Source organism: Callospermophilus lateralis, chromosome 13 (genome assembly GCF_048772815.1).
Source record: "Callospermophilus lateralis isolate mCalLat2 chromosome 13, mCalLat2.hap1, whole genome shotgun sequence".
Lineage (NCBI taxonomy): Eukaryota > Metazoa > Chordata > Mammalia > Rodentia > Sciuridae > Callospermophilus > Callospermophilus lateralis.
The window spans coordinates 18,923,228-18,942,228 of record NC_135317.1 but is presented as its reverse complement, the minus strand read 5'-3'; the positions used below and the strand labels follow the sequence as shown (position 1 = coordinate 18,942,228).

General features: G+C 43.0%; 1 protein-coding gene across 3 annotated transcripts in view; it reads left to right on the top strand.

Moving 5' to 3' along the window:
• Adarb2 (adenosine deaminase RNA specific B2 (inactive)) overlaps positions 1 to 19,001 on the top strand; it is a 476,386-nt gene that overhangs the window by 450,156 nt on the left and 7,229 nt on the right. For 2 of the 3 annotated variants that reach the window (XM_076831487.1, XM_076831486.1), the window contains 2 exons: positions 4,066 to 4,247; positions 18,675 to 18,853. In XM_076831487.1, the coding sequence (XP_076687602.1) occupies positions 4,066 to 4,247; positions 18,675 to 18,853 (361 nt within the window). The remainder of the gene's footprint in view (positions 1 to 4,065; positions 4,248 to 18,674; positions 18,854 to 19,001) is intronic. The other variant, XM_076831488.1, reaches the window with a different exon arrangement.

Here is a 19,001-nt window from a genome sequence, read left to right as displayed (position 1 = left end):
CCCTTGCCCACCTGGGGAAAATATTCTGACATCCTTCCTTCTTGATTTATCAGCAGGGTACCTTATCGAGTTTACCAAAGTTAAGTAAGAGCATTGTTCATTTTCCTCATCTCAAAATATAGGTCCCTTTGCAATGATCGCACTTATAAACACCCAACCCAAATATTCAGTTTGGCTTAAAAGTCTTTTTACCCCTTTCACATAGATTGCTTGATGATTTTTATGACAGCTCTGAAATGAAACTTCGTACAGTCTCTAATGATGAAAGGAGTGATTGATTCAATCAAACTTATGAAATATATGAGAGCAATAGCAACACATCAAGAACTCTGATGCAGCTGCCACCTGTCCCTGCTGCAGCAACCTCACAAAGTGGACAGAGTGGCTGATGATTTCCCACCTGAGACACAGCCAGCAGCCCAACCCCAGGGACTCTGTCCAGACAAGTGCAGACAAAAGGAACTGGGAAGCCCAGCTCTGCAAAACAAAACTAGCAGCCTAGTGAACAAGAAATACCACTCAAAGACGACAAGAGAGTGGCCTCTCCATCCAGGACATCCCCAAAGATGGCTTACACACAGCATGGATACCAATTCTACGTACTCCGAGCAGGGGCTTCTCCAAGCAGGATGCCTTTAGGAAAAGGAGGCAGCCACACAAGAGAGGACACACATGAGAGGCCAGGAGGGCAGGTGGCACCTGTGCCTGAGCAGGCCACTTCAGGGGAGCCAGTGAAGGTTTGGGGTGGGGCTGGGAAACATGCACTCCTGTCGAGTTCCCAGGTAAGGCATGCAACTGGCTCATGCTGAATTGGCTATTGCTCAAGGCAGCAGGAGGTGTTCCAGAATGGCCCGGCTGGACAGACTGTGGACTCGGATTTTACCTCTTTGGACTCCAAAAATCTACATAAACTACTCTGCTCAGAAGTCCTCTACTCTGGCTCACATAAGAATCATGGAGGGAGCCCTGGAAGGGCAGATGCCCAGGCTGACCCCAACCAATTATGCCAGAATGTTCATGGGGATGCAGACCCCCCGGCAATTGTCAAGGCCTCCGGATGATCTGAGGGTTCAGCTCAACTGCAGGGCCCTGCACGTCCCTGAAGACTGTGAACACTGGGTCCTCAGCACCCCCTCCTGGACTCCACAGCCTTCCGGCAGACATAGGGAACTTTCTCCACTGGGTAGATCCATAGATGAAGAGAGAGTAGGAAGGGTGTGTTTGTGTTGGTACCTGAAAATGTTACCACCCACTTCACTGCAGTTTTGGAGAGCAGCTTCTTTCCTTGGGGCCACAGACAGGCGGTGAAAACTGTAGAGAGCAGACAAACTGATTGCTATTCTCTGCCTATCTGCAAGGCCACCCATGTAGGGACGGTCTCCCATGGGGCCTATCCTATAAGGAATCTTGTCATGTTCCCATTGATATTGGGAGGCCATGGTTTGAACTCTGCAAGGAGATTTCATCTCTTGGCTAAAGAGAGGCTGTTTTTCCCAGATCTCTCCCCACTTATCTGTGGTATTTCTATGATTGACAAACAGAGAAAAATATATTTATTTAGGGATTATCTATATTGAAAACTAGACATGGGATTTTTTTCTCTGTCAACATTGTGGTAATATCAGCTATTTGAACAAAAGGAGAGGTATTTTTCCATTCAATCCTGAATGCTGAGAATTCTCCAGTTTATATTCAGAAAGACATTTGGTTTTATTGATTGTGTTAGTTGAATAAGTTTGAATTCCTATAGGCAGGCAAGGAGAAGGCTGGTTTTTCTCTTTATTGTAAAGGTTATTAGGAGGAAACCAGTTATAGAAGTTGTTTGTCTTTAGACGATCCTGTAGAATCAGAACCACTCAGATTTTGTTCCAGAAGTTTAGTTCAAAACCAAATTCTTCAACAGTCTCAAATACTATGATGTCTCTTCTGGGGATGCTAATTTTATTTTTAATACTTTGCTGTTCTAAGGAGTGCTTCGTTATCAATGGAGAATTGTACATTTCCCTGCTTTTAATTGGGGAGAAATTTTTAAATTGCACTCACAGTCTGAGAATTAATAGGCCCCATTTAGAATGTCTGTAACCCGGAGTCTTGCTCTGATGGTAACCTTTCCTTGGCATACTTTCCCAGCATCCTTTGCTGTAACGGTGACCTCTTATTGGCACACTTTCCTTTGCAGCATCCTTTGTTCTAACAGTAACCTCTACTGGCACACTTTCCACCATCTTCAAATCTGAAAAAGAGGTATTAAAAGACAGCGACTTTGCTGTATTTCTCCTCGGTTTTTGGTCTTTCTTCTCATCTCAGATTTAAAAGAATGAGCCACAGCCCTGGGTCAATACTCAAAATCATTAGTGTTATTCTTTCAAGGAAAAGCTCAGGCATCACAAACCTCTCCTGGATTTTGTAGACATTCTGTATATCATCAGGGAAAAGCAAGGAAAAGATAGAAGAACCACATTTGGCATGTCAGAGCATAGTGGTAGAAATACAGGTGGAGGCATGAACATTGTTGCCAAATGGAGGAGTCCCTAAATATCAGTAATAAGTACCTGTGCTTCTTTCCGAAATGTCCTTTCCCTTGAAACCTTTTGACATTCGCTCTTTGATCGGAGCCTGCATGTCCAAGGACAGCCCTTCCCTTACTTTCTGAGAGAATGATGTGACTTATAAAAATGACCACAATATTTTTTAAATGAAGTTATGCAAATCTGATAGACTAAAGTAAATGTTTCATAAAACCAATGACTGTTTAAATTGTAGGACTAAATTGTTTGTATATAAATATTACCTTTTATATTCCATTGGAGTTTTATGTAGATGAACACATTACTTTAATGACCTGCATTTACAGAGGGAGAGTGTAAGAGTTGCTCCCTGAAATTCTCGCCAGCCAGATGGCTGCCTTTTCTTGCATGAGATTAAAAGATGTTTCTCATTCACCGCGATGCTTCTGAGGCAAATTAATATCGCCAGCTAAATTGCTTGTGTTTTTGGAATAAAATTTAAAGAGAACTTTTTAAAGCAATTGGTGTCACAGGTTCTCAGAGCAGATTGCTCTCCAGGTAGAGAGACATTCGGTAATTAATGGAAAGAATTCTGTGTTAATTGACTGCTTCGGGAAGGGAAATATAATGACTCCTTATTAATCATGAAAAGAGATGTACGGCATGGAGGCCCCACAATAATTGCTGGAACAGTGGAGAAATGTTAATTAATGAAGAGAACAATGATGTAAGAAATTAGCTGCATAATGCTTGCCACCGATGGAGGTTGGATTTTAAACACATTATTTAGAGTGAAAACCACAAAATTGTTGCCTCCAATAACAGATACGAGAAAACTCTTGCCACCAGAATTCAAGGGGGAAAATCCTTCCGGTGCTCCTGGCATCCTTGCTTGAAGAAGCTCCGTTTGCATGGAGCTATATTTATTTCAAAGAAAATGGCCTTGTCTTTTTCTCTCTGATCTGGACTTCTAAAATCACAATCATCCCTAGACCAAAACAAGGTCATTGATTAATGTCATTTAATTTCAACACAGTAGGTCATTCTGACTGCTAAGGACAAAGGGAGGGGAAGACAGTATTTTTCCCTAAACTGAAATAAACGAATTGAATTTCTGATATTTCCCAGCTAATATAAAGAAAAATTCAGATTCACTTTGGGGACAGAGTGTCTTTTTTAAAGAATCTAATTTTAAGTCCCCAAGAGAACATATAGCTTCTTCTATGTCTAACGGCTCATTTTCTAGAGAAGGAAGCTGAGTTTATTAACATGCAGAGGCGCTGCTAGCTCAGTCCCACTGCGTTGGAGCCGCTTAGAATCATTAGTGGCCACAGGCCAAGGCCAGCCTGATGGCTCTACCATGTCTGGGCAGCTCCCAAGTGGGCCCTTCCAGCATCTGTATGATGGGAAGAGTGACAGCTCTAGGACCAGTTTGCTGAAGGGCAGAAAGAAGCCCACGCTGCTCCCTCAGTGCCCTGGGTGGGCTGAGGGCAGCTGTCCCTGTGCCCTCCGGCAGGTGAGAGAATCCCTCCAGCTCCACCCTTGCTTGTCATTCCAGGTGGAACGTTCTGGGACTACAAGGAGCTCTCCTCTGTCACTTCATCGAGCCTGTGTACCTCCACAGCATCATCGTGGGAAGCCTGCACCACACGGGCCACCTCTCTCGGGTCATGAGCCACAGGATGGAGGACCTTGGGCAGCTGCCCACGTCATACCGACACAACCGGCCTCTTCTCAGTGGTAAGTAAACACCATCGGGGGATCCACAGTCTCTTCCCTATCAATGGGCCAGCTGCAGACAGCCCCCAACGGTACCACTGCCAAGTGGGAGTCAACTGTATTAATTTTGATGAGTAACTATTGAAGATAATGAGCAAAATTTCAATGATCTAAAGACTTAAAAAAGAAAAGGAGGCAAAATAGTATGGCTCTCTGAATATAGAAATAGGCAGCATGTTAGCCAAATTCATAATGGGACCCAGCACATCTCAGGTCACTGTGACATTTTCACTGCAGTGTATAAAGGAGCCAGTAAACCTAGACCCCACTAATGACCTGCCTGCCTAAGAGGCCCCAGCACCTGCATGGGGCCCTTCTACAAGCAGCATTGCAGAGGGACATGCAGATGGGGGAGGAGGGACAGGAGAAGGAAGGTGGCAGCCATACCCCAGAGCCAGAAGTAGGTCTGCAGGACCCAGGGTCACTGTGCTTTAAGGGGCAGGATGGAGTGGGCAGCAAGGTGACTCAGTGAGCTCTGAGCCAGGCCACAGCTCCTACCTATCTCCCACAGAGCACAGGCATCCTAAGAGATCCCTGGCACTTCAGCCTGCTTGGCATACAGCTGGCCACAAGGGTCATGGGTCACACAGCCATGAAAACATTGGGGAACCTGTCAAGTTCTGTGTGCACTCAAAAGAAGCCAGTAGGAAGTCTCAAGGGCTTTGGAAAGTGACATTTACCCACTGTGCCCACTGGTCTTCCACATTAAGCAAATGTCCCGGTTTGTGGAACTGACTAGAAACAAATGGAAGGAATGTGTGGATTTTAATAATGCTCTGTAAGCCTCATTGTGGGGACTTGGAGGAAAACACTAGGCCCCTGAGTCAGCCCCCTGGCTGAGGAGGAGAGCTCTCTTTGGAAACTGCTGGTGGCAAAAACAGACAAACACACTGAGGAAGAGGCAGAGATACCTTTACCCAAGAGAGGCACAGCCTCTGCTCCAAGATCCTAGAGACCAACACCCCTGAGCTTTGCTGCTTTAGTTTAAGACTAGATCACCAGAAAGAGAAAACATAAGATAAAAAAGCTAATTTTAGTGTTGGAGTTGGAGTACTTGGGCCTAAGATTTATTCCCAAGATTCCAAAATTTTTCTACATTACAAAACCAGAGGCAAAGTAGGGCCTCTTGGGAGAAGTGGTGGGATGTAAAAGAAATAATTCATGCACAACACATAACTACGCTAGGCAGGTACTTAAGAAAAGGTGTCTTCTATCACAAAAGTGAATCCATTTCTTCATTTTTTCTACAATCTTGACCATTCAAAGACTGAACACCTTCTATGTATTTTTGTGGGAGATAAGATCACAGACTTTGAAGTTAAAATACAGAGGCAGAAGAGGAAAGGTTTCACCTCTATACATCCCTAAGAGATCATTGTACCTTCATGCATTAAAATTTTTAAATTTATGAGACCCTATTCCTAAATAGTCTGAAATCCCACCACTTTTTGTTAGCAGTGGAGAGACTTTCATGGCATTGGATTCAAAACCAACTCATGTTGGGACTGGTTTCCCCTGTTGTCACATCCACAAGATCTCCCAGAGTCTTGTGAATATCCAGTGAAGGAGAACTTGTAGTGAAAACTAGCAAACTTCAGCAAGATATTTGAAAGAGGTGGCTGTATTTGATCCAGAAATGTTAAATAGATGTTAACTCATTAAGGCTTTACCTTTCTTTACTATGACATGGAGCTGAGCTATTGTGGAAGGGGTGATTCCTTTACCACCATCCTAGGGATAAGTTAATATTAATAAAGCAAGATGGTGCCTCCATGCTAGGGGGACCTTACCTTCAGGGCACCTGCTCTGCTGCTGTTTGTTGTTTGTCCCCTATCCCTACTTCTGCCCTAAGCTGATCACCTATCTCCTTCAACCTCCACAGAGGTGTTGTTGGGTCTTAGTCACTAAGTGGTCCCTGATGTGCCTGGTGGGCAGAGTCTCAGCTCACCTCACAGGTCCAAGCTAGAAAACTCTGCATTTTGATCCAACTGATAGTTGTGTCCAGGGCTGCAGGGTTCCATGACACAAATCCTAACAGCTTTTGGGCAAGGAACAGCCTATGGGTAGTTTCCTTGGAGCTGAGAGGAGGTGAACATTGAGAGGGGCCTGATCTGAATGGGGCAATTATTATAAGGTTCTGAAGTCTCTTTCTAAAGATGGCTTGTATCATTTAGAGAAGGGAGTTCTTGAATAGGTATGGCCTTGTAATATACCAAGTTCATGACATATATCTTCTCATTCGATCCTCATTCCAACCAACATCAAATGGTATTATCTACATTTTTCAAATGTCTAAAGAAATTCAGATGAATTCAATAGCTTGCTGAAGATGCTGTATCAACAGGGAGCAAGATTTGAATTCAGACCTGATTGATTATACATCCTAAATTATTTCAATGCAATACACTGCATTCCATGGCAAAATAGTATAATTTCTTAGATATCTATTTTTTTTAATTTTTTTTAGTTGTAGATGAACACAATACCTTTATTTACTTATTTTTATGTGGTGCTGAGGATGGAACCCAGATCGAACCTCACACATGTGAGGCAAGCGCTCTACCACTAAGCCACACCCCCAGTCCCAGATGTCTATTATTTTTTTAATCACATAAAAATTAACAGTGCAAAGCAAGACTAGCTGAAGAGGTGGCAACATGTAACTCATGGGAAATTGGTGTGGGATAGGCAAGCCAGCCCATTGAAACTTGTTGAGCCTTCTTCTCTGCCCACTGTTCTCATGATCTCTGAGATAATACAAAGGACCCGCCTGTTTCGAGCAAGGAACTGAAAGATTTGCCTCCAACTCTGACTCTGTAGAGTCTAAACAGTCAATAATTTCAGCAATTCTGATAAAATATTACTTTGGGCTCAGCTTCATCCTCTTATTTGCTTTCATTTTTCCTTTCTTTCTTTCTGCCATCTTTTCTTGAAATCAACTTCTTACTGTGGTTGAATGCCCAAAGCAGCTCTAAACAAGACCCAACGTGGCTGGTTTGGAACTAGATGAAAACGTTCTCATATTGGGTGCCCCCCAAAATGTAGTGTAGTTCTTAGATGGATTTCCAAGTTAAATTTGAGTTTGCATCTATTTGGATGAATTACGAGTTCTTTTTTCATGATTTTGGCTATTTGGGTTGTCCACATTCTTCTCTGTTTATTTACTACTAAAGAATTATTTAAATTTCATAAGAACAAGGAAATCAAAAATACAAATACAACCATTGTTACCAGGCCACTGTCAAGGAAGTAGCTTCTATGACTCCTTTGAGTACCAGCACATTACTTTCTGGGCATCCAGCCTCCATGATACACTCTTTTTAAATGATATATTCATCCAGGAACATATCGACATAAATAAAATAGGAATTATCTTTTTTCTTTAAGTGTGAAATCATTGCATTTTTAAAAGACAACAAAGAGAAATATAGAGTCGCCTGACATGGTTGAGTGGTGTGACATACAGCAAAGCTTCTGAGACTCCTTTTTTACCCTCTCATCCAGGTGACATCTGTCCCATCACAGCCAGGCCATTCTGACTAAATGCTTTAGTCTGTGCTTAGGTGTTTACTTAGAACATGATTTTCACTATTGTAGAAACGCAAATGAGCCTAAACCTTGGTATCTAACCTGCACCCAACCCCCAAACAGTGACTGCATTGGTCTTGATGGATATTTAAAAACCAATCATGCAAATTTTGAAAGGAAATCATCAGAATATCTTGCAAAAAAAGGAGAGAGGTCTTGCGTAAAGACAATAATAAAAAGCACACTCAAACAAGCCAATGAAATTTGCTCGAAGCTTCCTCAAGGTCAGTTTGCAGAATTACTGAGAAGATGAAGCTCATGTATTAGTGGAATGAAGGCCTGCAATTTAGATATGGCTTACTCAGTTCTGGGTTAGAAAGAAGCAGCCAAGCTGAAAAAGAACCCCTTATTGACACAGTCATAAGGTGCATATTAATATTCTTGCAAGATATATTTGAGGACTTCTGCACACTCCCCGCTAATCTATGGCAAACTTCAGGACCAGAAGCCCATAGGAAAGCTGTCAGGACCCAGAATTCCTCAGCAGAAGGTGCACTGTCACTCAAGAGCAGATACTCAAAAGGAAGTTGCCATTGATCTTTCTCATGAACTCAGTAAAGTGAAAATAAAATGATAAGAATAATAATTAATAAAAATCTGGACTTGAATACTCATCTTTTTAGAAAAAATATGACATAAAACTAGTTGAATTTGACACCATGCTCTACCAAGCTCAGGATATATGCTTTTGTGAACTCTTAAACTCAAGTCTAAATTTTACTTTTCTTCATTAAGTAAAAATAAATCACAAATAGGGGGGATAGGAAGGGCAGCAGAATAGAATAGACATTATGATTGATGTATGTACATTCCATGTATGTATTATATGTCAAAATACATTCTGCTGACATGTATGACTAAAATAAATAAAAATAAATCGTATGGTAAAAATAAATAAATAAAATAAAATAAAGGTCTATCAACAACTTAAATAAATAAATAAATTGCTAAAAAAAAAAAAGAAAAGAAAAAATAAATCACAACAAAGAGAAAAATCTGGGTAGGATGGATAAATTCTTTGTTCAAGTCAATGGCTTATTTAACCAATATGTTTTTCAATCCTGAACTTTCTTTTTTCACAAAAAAGATAAACCTGTGATGATTTTTTTTAAAGTATGCAAAAAAATCTTGGCAATGAACTTAAAACTTGAGAGAGAGGTCCAAAAAATTGATTGCTAGAACCATGAGTTATTAAAGACTCTTGGCCTATGTTCATGTGATGGACATTACAGTATTGGTGATAAAATAGATCATCAGCCTTATTTCTTCATAATGCACATTTTCCTGAAATAATAAAACTGGATAGTTGGCATGTCTATCAGAAGATCCTTCAGACATTCATGTTGCATAGTGACTTAATTAATCAGAAGTTTGTTACTTATAAAAATGTTCACCAACTATAACCTGAAAAATTTTACCCAATACCATCCTATTTTTTGTATTCTAGATACCTCTCTGATGCTACTTATGTTCATATCTTTGTGTGAGTTCAGATTTTTAAAATATTATCACACTAAATTGAAGAATCTTATATAAATGTCAGGCCTCTTTTAATTCAGGAGAAATTTCTGAAATTAATGATCAATAGTATTTTGCAAAATAACTCACTGAGGTGATAGAAAATATGTTTTTTTTCCAGATGGTAGGTAATTTGTAATGCTGTTTTTATATTCCAACAAATATAGATAGATGATGGATAAGCAACAAGTTTTTCATAAAAGCTTTGTATAAAATGCGTGATCTTTAAAAGAATATTTGAGCATGCTGTTTTGTCCTATTTTAACTGATTGAGGAAAACACTTCAATTATTGATACATTTAATTCATCCAACATCAACAAGCTTATCAACATAATCCAGGCATCCTTTTAGTCATTCAACAAATACATATTGATTACTTACAATGTGCCAGGCACAATCCTACACTGGAAATCAAGAAGTGAATGAAATGATCAGAAATCCAAACTGGGTAATGGCATCTCAGTATGGAAGACAAACAAACAAGAAGCAAAATGTAAGTGTATTGTAGAAAAAAATAAAGCAAAAAGAGGCAACTAGGAAATTGGAGCTTAGTTCCAAAGAAAACTTCTAGAATGCAACATAGCAGTGCAAAAAAAGAAAGTATATTAGGGTTCTCTAGAGAAACAGAACTAATGAAGTATAGAGGACAGATAGACAATAGATAGATAAATAGATAGCGAAGATACTTTAAGGATTTGGCTCATAAAACTCTAGGGATTGGCAAGGCTAAGATGCACAGGGCAGGCCAGCAGGCTGGAATCGCATTTAGAGTGGGATCTGCAGCATGGAGTCCAGAAGCCATCTGAATGCAGAATTCCTTTTTCCTCAGGAGACCTCAATCTCTGCTCTTAAGACCTTCAACTGATTGGCTAAGGCCCACCCCTATTGTGGAGGGCAATTTGCTTTACTCAGTGTCTACAGAATTCAATGTTCATCACTTCTAAAAGCATCTTTTTTACAGCAACCTTTAGACTGGTAGTTTTCTAAGCAACTGGACTCCACAGCCTAGCCAGGTTGACACACACAATTAACCTTACAGAGGGAAACACACGAAAGAGAGGAGAACAGCAGAGTGAGAAAACTGGATACACAGGTAATAGGATTTCCAGAAGGAAAGAGAAAGGATGAAGCTGAATCGAGGTTTAGAGAAATCATGGCAAGGAACTTTCCACAACAAATGAAGAACAGGAAACTGCAGATCTAGATGCACTCCTACCCCAAGAGGAAGACTTTAAATCCTCATCTCAGCAGTAAAATTTGCCTAAAGAAAACAATCAAGGACAAAAAGAAAATCTCAAAAGAAGTCAGAAAATAAAAGGCAGATTACCTTCAAAGGAGCTATATCAGACTGATAGCTGATTCTTGGAAAACCAAAAAAAAGGGGGGGGGAGGAAATGCCATCTTTAAAAGTGTTAATAGAAAATCAACCTCAATTTAAAATCTTGTTTCTGGTAAGAGTACCCTTCAAAAATAAGGGGGCAAAATAACATTTCCAGGAAGACAAAAATTGAGAAACTCCAACTCCACCTCCTTGCTACTTGAGCATAAGAAAAATGACCTCGAATAGATAATGCAGAATAAAAAGCAAGGAAAATCATTCACATTTTCATTTGGGTCTGAATCTTGGCTTATGACTATATCTCGGATACTACAGTGGCAAGAAAAAAACAAATTCAAACCACAAGTGACCATATTCTGATGAAGCTCCTTTGTTCCACATCTTTTGAAATAATTACAGTCCTTACAGGGACCAAGAATGTTATTATCTGGTTAAAAAAAAATTTTTTAAATGCAAACTTTTTCTCCTGCCATGAAATTTCACATCTTTTGATGTGGGCCTAGGCACTTTAAACTACGTGGAATGAAAACCATAGTCCTTTAGCTTCATGAATAAGGTCACAATCCCACTGGCTCCAGAAACACCATACCTGGAGATCAGCAGAGCCAAAAGCTCTCCTGAGAGGAGAAGATGCCCAGCCTCACCAGCCCAGTGATACTCACTGTCCCACACAGCCTTCATGGGGTGCAGCCAGCATGGTGACTTGTGATACACACCCTTCAATCACATGCCTTTGGCCATTCGGTTATCATTAATTAGTGGATGAAGGCAGCGAGCGAGAGACTGTAAAAGACTGTTTCTTCAAATACGACCCTCTCACCACAGACAGGACCGACTGTCCACCCGCAGTCCTAACTCTGCAGCACATTTCATATATTTTCCATTGAATACGCTCTATTAAGACAAGACAGTAACTGTAAAATTACTGGCAATTATGATGATGTTCGTGTTAATGATAATGAATAAAATTAATTAATACAGGTTAGTACTTGGTTACCCCAAATCCATAAATTTATGATAAGTTTACTAATTCTACTTCCGTTACATGTGTGTGTGGGGAGAGAGAGGGTGAGCACCCCCAGGGTATCTGACAGCATATAAAATTCAGGAGGTCCCCTCTATTCCTGCAACTTTATGATTCCACACATGCCTGGAAGCATGCTAGTCCATTCATTTCACAAAATTAAATGTAATGCTACTTTGTATTATAGACTTGCCTCGCTTCATGTAAAAATTACATCCCTGAAATGTCTTGTGTAAATTTAATTTTGGAAAAGTGAATTACATTTTAAATATAGTAGGCTCACTTGCTATTTAAAGACACACTATAATGTCTCACTTATATAATGCCTTTTTCAGCTAAAGGTAAATAAGGATTTTTTAAGTAAGGCATCTTTATATAGCTATGTGAGCCATACTAAATTCATTTTCATGGATCAATTGTGGACTCACTCTTTTTGCTCTTAAATAATGGCCAGAGTAACAGCAGTGGTCACAGTGACAGCAGTAATAATTTAAGAGCAGCTGGCGGGAGGAGAAGGAAGAGTGGCATGTTGTTAACTGATCCCAGGTCATTCTGCCAGGAAGTCATAGACATGATACTTGACCTTGGTCTATTTCCAGAGCCCAGCCTATTTACATGATTGTGTCACTAAAATGACAGGGCACTCAACCTCATTGGGCCCATCTCCCTCCATTAGTGAACCTGACAGGATCTCTGTGTCCAAGGCTAGTAGCGACCAGGTTATTCTCAAACAGATCTACCTTGAAATAAGATATCACTCCAGAAAAAAAATTCATAAAGGACAACTAACCCATAGGTTGTGGGACATATTTACAAATCAATGAGTGTCAACACACCTCTAGGTTAGGTATCAGGTGGAGCAAACTTCCTTTAGCACGTTTCCTTTAGAGACTATTCTGATAGAGAAACTGATTAGGAGGGAGGAGTTATGTCCAAGACTGTTTGGAAGGAATTACTAAAGGAAAAACAGTGCTAGATGCTGTTCCTCCCCCAGGTGACACAGGTTTTCAGGAACACCTTTCTTTCTTCCCCCTTTCTTGCCCTTTCTGCACAAGCATCTAAGTGCAGGATCCTGCCGGATGGAGGGAGCCACAGCCTTCAGCATTCAGATAGAAGCATTGCTGCAGGCTCTGTGCCTCCCTTGTTCTGCTCAAGAACATCCCCAGAACTCTCCTCTGCCCAGACCACCAACCACAAGAAGAGGGAGTCTGGCTGGAGGCAGTCTGAGAGATACCTGCTTTCTCCCAGCAAACCTGCCACTCTGCCAGAAAGCAAGGCCCAGAGGGCAGGACTCCTCCTCCAGGAAGAGTTTGCACTTGGTTCATAGACCGAGTTCCAAATTTCAGAGTTAGTACTTGTTCTAGGCTGAATAGTGGCCCCCAGAGATACCAAGTCCTAATCCCTGGGACCCATAAATTGCCTCATTTGGAAAAAGGGTCCCTGCAGGTGTGATTAAATTAAGGTTCATGAGATGGGGAGATGTGAACTATCTCAGTGGGGTCCTACATGCGGTTTCATATAAGAAAATCCAGGGAGAGGCAGGGCAAAGGCAGAAGCCAAGATTGGAGTGATGTGGCCATAAGCCAAGGAATGGCGGTAGCCACCAAAAGCTGGAAAAGTCAAGAAGGGGTCACCCCCAAAGCCTCCAGAGATAGGAGCAGGGTCCTGCTGACACCTGGACTGCAGACTCAAGATCTTCAGAACTGCGGGAGGATAAAGCTCTGACATTTTAAGCCACCACATTTATAGCAATTTGTTTAACAGCAAGCAAGGAAGCCGAATACAGTGCTACATAGTTAAAGTATAATTTTCCCTACAGATGGAAACCAAATTAAAATATGCAGTATTGTTCTTGTGATACAAAGCAATTCATTAAAGACAAAATTTACTAAAGGCAAATTTTCCAAGGCTCCTATTGAGTTAGTTTTATTTTGATTTGGTTTAATTTCTGGATGTCAGGGAACAAGTGCCCAGAACCTTATTTAGGGCGATCTGCAGAGAGGAACAGGACGCCCCAGCATGGGTGTGTAATGAAATCCACAGACTTAAGCCAACACCATTTATCACATGGCGGTGTCTGAGCGTTGGTCTGTCATGGGTTCACGATAAGGACACTCTTTACTTCTTGGCACGGTGCTCAGGTTTTCTGGGCTCAGGCCACAAAAGCGCTCCCCTAAAATCTGAACCAGGACTCGGGTGCACCAGGTCAGCTGTCACACTCTGACTCATTGCTGTCTTTCACTGGAGGAGACAGCTAAAGAACCTTTGTGCTGTGAATGGGGACAGGAGGTGCTGTTATACTTTCTGAGTGCATTAGATTTCCAGGTTTGTGCTAATGTGTTGTCTTGAGGAACATGTGGAGTAGGTCTTAGGTACACCTGGGACTGTCATTTATGGCGTCCTAGGGACTCCAGTTTAGTCTTCAATCATTTCATGTCTGATGTCTACTTCAGAAAGTATAGCCCAGGAATTTACACTCTTCTTTCCTTTTCAAAGTGCCTAACCATAGAGAGAGAAAAAAAATTAAACACATAAATACAAACCAGACTTTCATTTCTAGATTTGAGCAAACAGGTTCTCATCCTGTCCAGTACCATCTAAAATATCACGATTCAACACTGAGTTAGACAGTCTGGGCCCTAAGTTTCAAAATCCCAATACTCCTTGGCCTGAAAAGGCTCAATAAATACAATGTGAGAAAATGGACAAATGAGCTCTTGAAAACACTCCATGGAGGATCCTGTGTGTACATGTTGACAGGCAGGAATTACGAAACAGCACCCAGGGAGTCGACGTAAAATGATAAAATCAATAGAGAATAGTGAGGTCGTTCCTATATGTGAAAAAGTTTCCTTTGAAACCAAGAATGTCCTCCAGGAGGAAACAAACAAGTAAAATAGGGGCCACCTATGAATCCTGTTAATATATAGCCAGAAGATTAGCTCAGCTGAGGAATTATATATGTTGATGTGATACAAGATCAAGGGAAAAAATGGAGAGAATCATTCTGAAACAGGAAAGTGGGAAAACAAATCAAAGTAGCACAGGTTGGCACGAGGCATTTCATGACAGGTAGGAAAAGATAGCCACCCCAGAGCTTTCACACCTGTTTCCAGGAGGACTCATCCCTCTGGAGTAAAGAAGTAGCCTGGTGGTGGTCAATGTTTGGGCAATACAACTACTGTCCCTGGCTCCATCACAGTGACCAGGAGATTTGTATCTGTGCAGGGTTTGCCTGCAGAAAGAGAACATAACATCAGACTGACATGAATGTTCTGTGAGGTAACTGTATGTTCCGTTGTACGTTGGTAAATTTACATATTAGATTCAAGTGAGTCTGGCATAGTGGCTTCATCTCCTTGGGTATAATCAGCAGCCATCGTTAATTACAGTGATGTCAAAAATTGTACTGCTGGCATGAATATTTAGTAAACATTCCAAGTGCTTTATCTTTATGGTGGATTTATTTTTAAGGCGGATTGCGAGATTGTCATTCTTCCAGGTTGCTTTGGAAAGTCCTTTTTGTTGTTGTTGTTGCAAACAAAGGACAGAGGGAGATAATCCTTAAACTAGAAGCTCAAAGTATTAGTAGACAATTAGGTCTCCTACAGAGGTATTAAGGCCATATGTTGAACAAACACATATGAAAACAAAAATGTTTAACAGAAAAGACATCCTGGCCTTTGGTCAATGAGTTCTCCATTCCCCAAAATAATTAGGTGTATCTAAGTGAATGGGGTTATTACCTAATTGTTCCAGGGAATGGAGTAACTAACTGGGAACATTTTTTGATCTGTGTGACTTTGAAAGCACTAAACAAACTAGAGTTGACCTTTAAATCTTCCTCCGGATGGAAATAACAATACCCATAACACTTAATGCCTTAAAAGTGCTCTTATCTGACCTGTTTGATCTTCACATCACCTTGTGAAACAAAGTTACCCTGTCAGAAAGCAAAGGAAGGAAAAAGAACAGTGTGTGCCAGGGTCCCAGAGAGAAGATGGGCCTGGACTCCAGTCTCCAGATTCCTGAGGCACAAGCCTTGTCTGCAAGTGGAATCCCAGGGGCCCATTAGCCACACTTTCCCTCACAGCACGGCCTGTGTTCCTTCCTTCCTTCCTCTTTGTCCCCCCCATGTGGAGCAGAGCGCATGCAAAGTTGACATGAGCACCCTCGTGGCTGCCTTCCCAGTGCTATCTGGGCCCCCGTGAGGCTGGCAGCCAAGGATGTTGGGAGCAGAGCCCAGTGAAGCTGCAGCTGGGCCCTCTCCAAGGCAGGTGTCTGTGCGCTGAGAGCCAGCAACACTTTGACAGCACAGAGAAGAGGGCAGGAGGCAACGCGCCCTGCCAGGAGCCGGGCATGTCCCATGTTGACATCAGGCACTCCAGGGTTTCCTCAGGTCAGAGTTTAGCACCTTGGAGAAAACCGAGCTCTGAGCCTCAGTGGTCAGCCCTGACCATTGTAGAGACTAGAGGGATGGGAGGGGAGGGGAGGGGAGGGGAGGGGAGGGGAGGGGAGGAGGAGGACAAGGAGGCGGCCATGCTGCTGAGCCTGGCTGCATAAATATGGGGCAATGACCGTCTCTCTTGGTACCCAGTCATCCCTGACCTCAGCAGCTGCCTCCTCCTGCCAAGGTGGTCCCTGCCCAGTAGGACAGCCCATGGCTGCCAATGGGCCAGATTGTCCCCTCTGCCCAGCTCTCAGGGGTGGGCAGCTGCCACAAAGAATCACTTCTAGGAAAAAGCTGACACAAATAGAATTAGCCTAAACACCCAACACTGGCCATGCATGACCAGAGGAAGGTCATAGGGTGACTTTCAGTGTGAAGTCCAGGCTGTGTAAGTGGCAGACAGAAAACTCAGATGTCAGTGTACTCAGAGAGTGGGCCTCCATTCTATCTATCCAAGAAGCCCCTGAACCCGGGGTGAAGCCGGGGATGCAGAAGGATCCTGGGGTCTGTGGCTTTGCAGCTCCGAGTTAATGGGCTCTTCCCCAGAATTTAAATGAAGTCTGTGTCCACAAAGGCACTGTGTGCTGAGCTTCCACTCAGCACGGGGACAGTTCCAGCACGGGGAGTCTACTGCAGGACTTGACTGTGCTCAGCCAGCCAGTGCTTGGCACCTGGACTGCTTTCCCAACACCTGGGCTTCTCCACCAACATCAGTGACACATGGCTGGGACTTCTGAGCAGCCATCCCAGTGGCCTATACACAGTGTACCTGCCAAAAACTCCCGTGCTTCTCTGCAGGCTCCCATCTCTCCAAGATGCAGGGCCTGCACCTGAGAGGCTCTACTGCATCCCTTTCCCCCATGTGTCCTGCTGGAAAGTAGGACCCAAGGCACACAGAGACACAGGCAGGGTTGGAGCGTCAGGACTGACCTTCATAAGGTGAAACTGGACAAGAGGGCCGAGAGGTTCTGCTAGGCTGAGTTTGGGGAGAGTATCGTGGAGACGCTGCAGGGGCCCTGGGTATGGTGAGAGATTCAAGAGGCACTGATAGGGTCACATGACCAGGGTTTCTGGGTTACAAACCAAACAGCCCAGAATTTTCTTGGAGTGAACAGAGACTAAATTCCTTCTCTACTTATTTTTATGGTTGGACCATGAGACTCAGCAGAGACTGGACCATATGGCACAGCCTCTAGAAATGATGAGGGTCAAATCTATTACGCATAGGGTTGCCACAAGGAAGTCCAGCACATGGAAACCATCTGGCCATGGTCATCTGGGGCACCTCGCCTCCAAACTACTGCAGCATGGGGACCTCCCCAAGGTCACAGGTTGGCAAACATAACCTTCAGGAGGGAAGAAGAAAGACAGCATATGGGAAGGCAAAGCAGCACCACAATATTAGACGGGTTGGGATCCTCAGGATGGCGTCCCTGGACGAGGAAAGCCAGGCACATGCTCACCAGACACCTCGCCCAGCATCTCCAGGAAGTCCTGACCAGCAGGGGGAGCACTGCAGGGTGGCTGGGCAGGAGTTGACACTGGGCTGAGGTTAGGAACTGTGAAGTGTGGCTGGCCCCAGACTGCAAAGTGGGAGGGCTCTGCTTTCTCCCTCCACTCTGCTGTAGGAGGCTGTGACCACCAGGTTGGTGCACTCCAATTCAAAGTCACAGTGGACAGTCTGACAAGGGGAAATTCATCTAAAAACAAGGACTTCCCTGGAAAATCTGGATGCTTTGGGGCAGCACCAGTTTTATGGACGCATGACTCACCCCAGGAATCTGAGCTTAGTAGAACCTACATTTGGATTCATATTCTGCTGTGGTCTTAAAACTCTAGATAACTTTCAAACAAGGGGACTTTCATGTTTATTCTTGCAGTGAGGCTTGCAAATTTTGTAGCCAGTGCTATTTCTAGATCACATTGTTTGATTACTTATCCCATACTCTTATATCTCTTTTATTTATATTAGTGCTTTTTTTTTTCTCATTAATTAAACTATAAGCCTACGGATCTGCCTGGTATTGTTTACCACCTCAGTGTTTTACCTTGAAGAGGGCTGGGCATGCAGTGGGCGCCAAATAAACACACTTTCTTAACTTGTTTATACGTGGTTCTGTTTGTTCATTAATTCACTGAACAAACATTTAGAGAAGGGGAAAAAACTTGGGTTGAGTTTTATTATTACTAAACTGCCCATAAAAATCCTTTAAATTGAAAGGTTAAAAACAGGGACCAGCAGTGACTTTTGAGCATGAGACTGTCCTCAGGGCCGTGCTTGATTTCCACCCTCCAGTTGTACAAGTACAGTCACCTCAACATGAACTGCCCTCGTTTTGAAGGTGGAAAGCGGAATGACATGTGTGACCCTGCACTAGCACATCACCGCCCAGGATGTGCTCTCGCGGGAGGCCCGTGCGGGGCCAGGGATGTTAATGCTTGCCTGCTTTCTGTCTCCCTCTTGACAGGAGTGAGTAATGCAGAGGCCCGGCAGCCAGGGAAGTCACCCCACTTCAGTGTGAACTGGGTCATGGGCAACGCAGACCTGGAGATTATTAATGCCACCACCGGCAGGAGGAGCTGCGGGGGCTCGTCCAGGCTCTGCAAGCACGTGTTCTCTGCCCGCTGGGCACGGCTGTATGGTAGGGTAGGTGGCACCTGTCCTCTCTGGGGTAAAGCTAGCTGCATCAGGACTCAGGCTCATGGCCAGGGACCATCATTTGGTCTGTGGTGAGGGTGACGTAGGACACAAAAACCAGCTCCCGTAGTGTTTCCTCCTCTCCACTGCCCAGGCC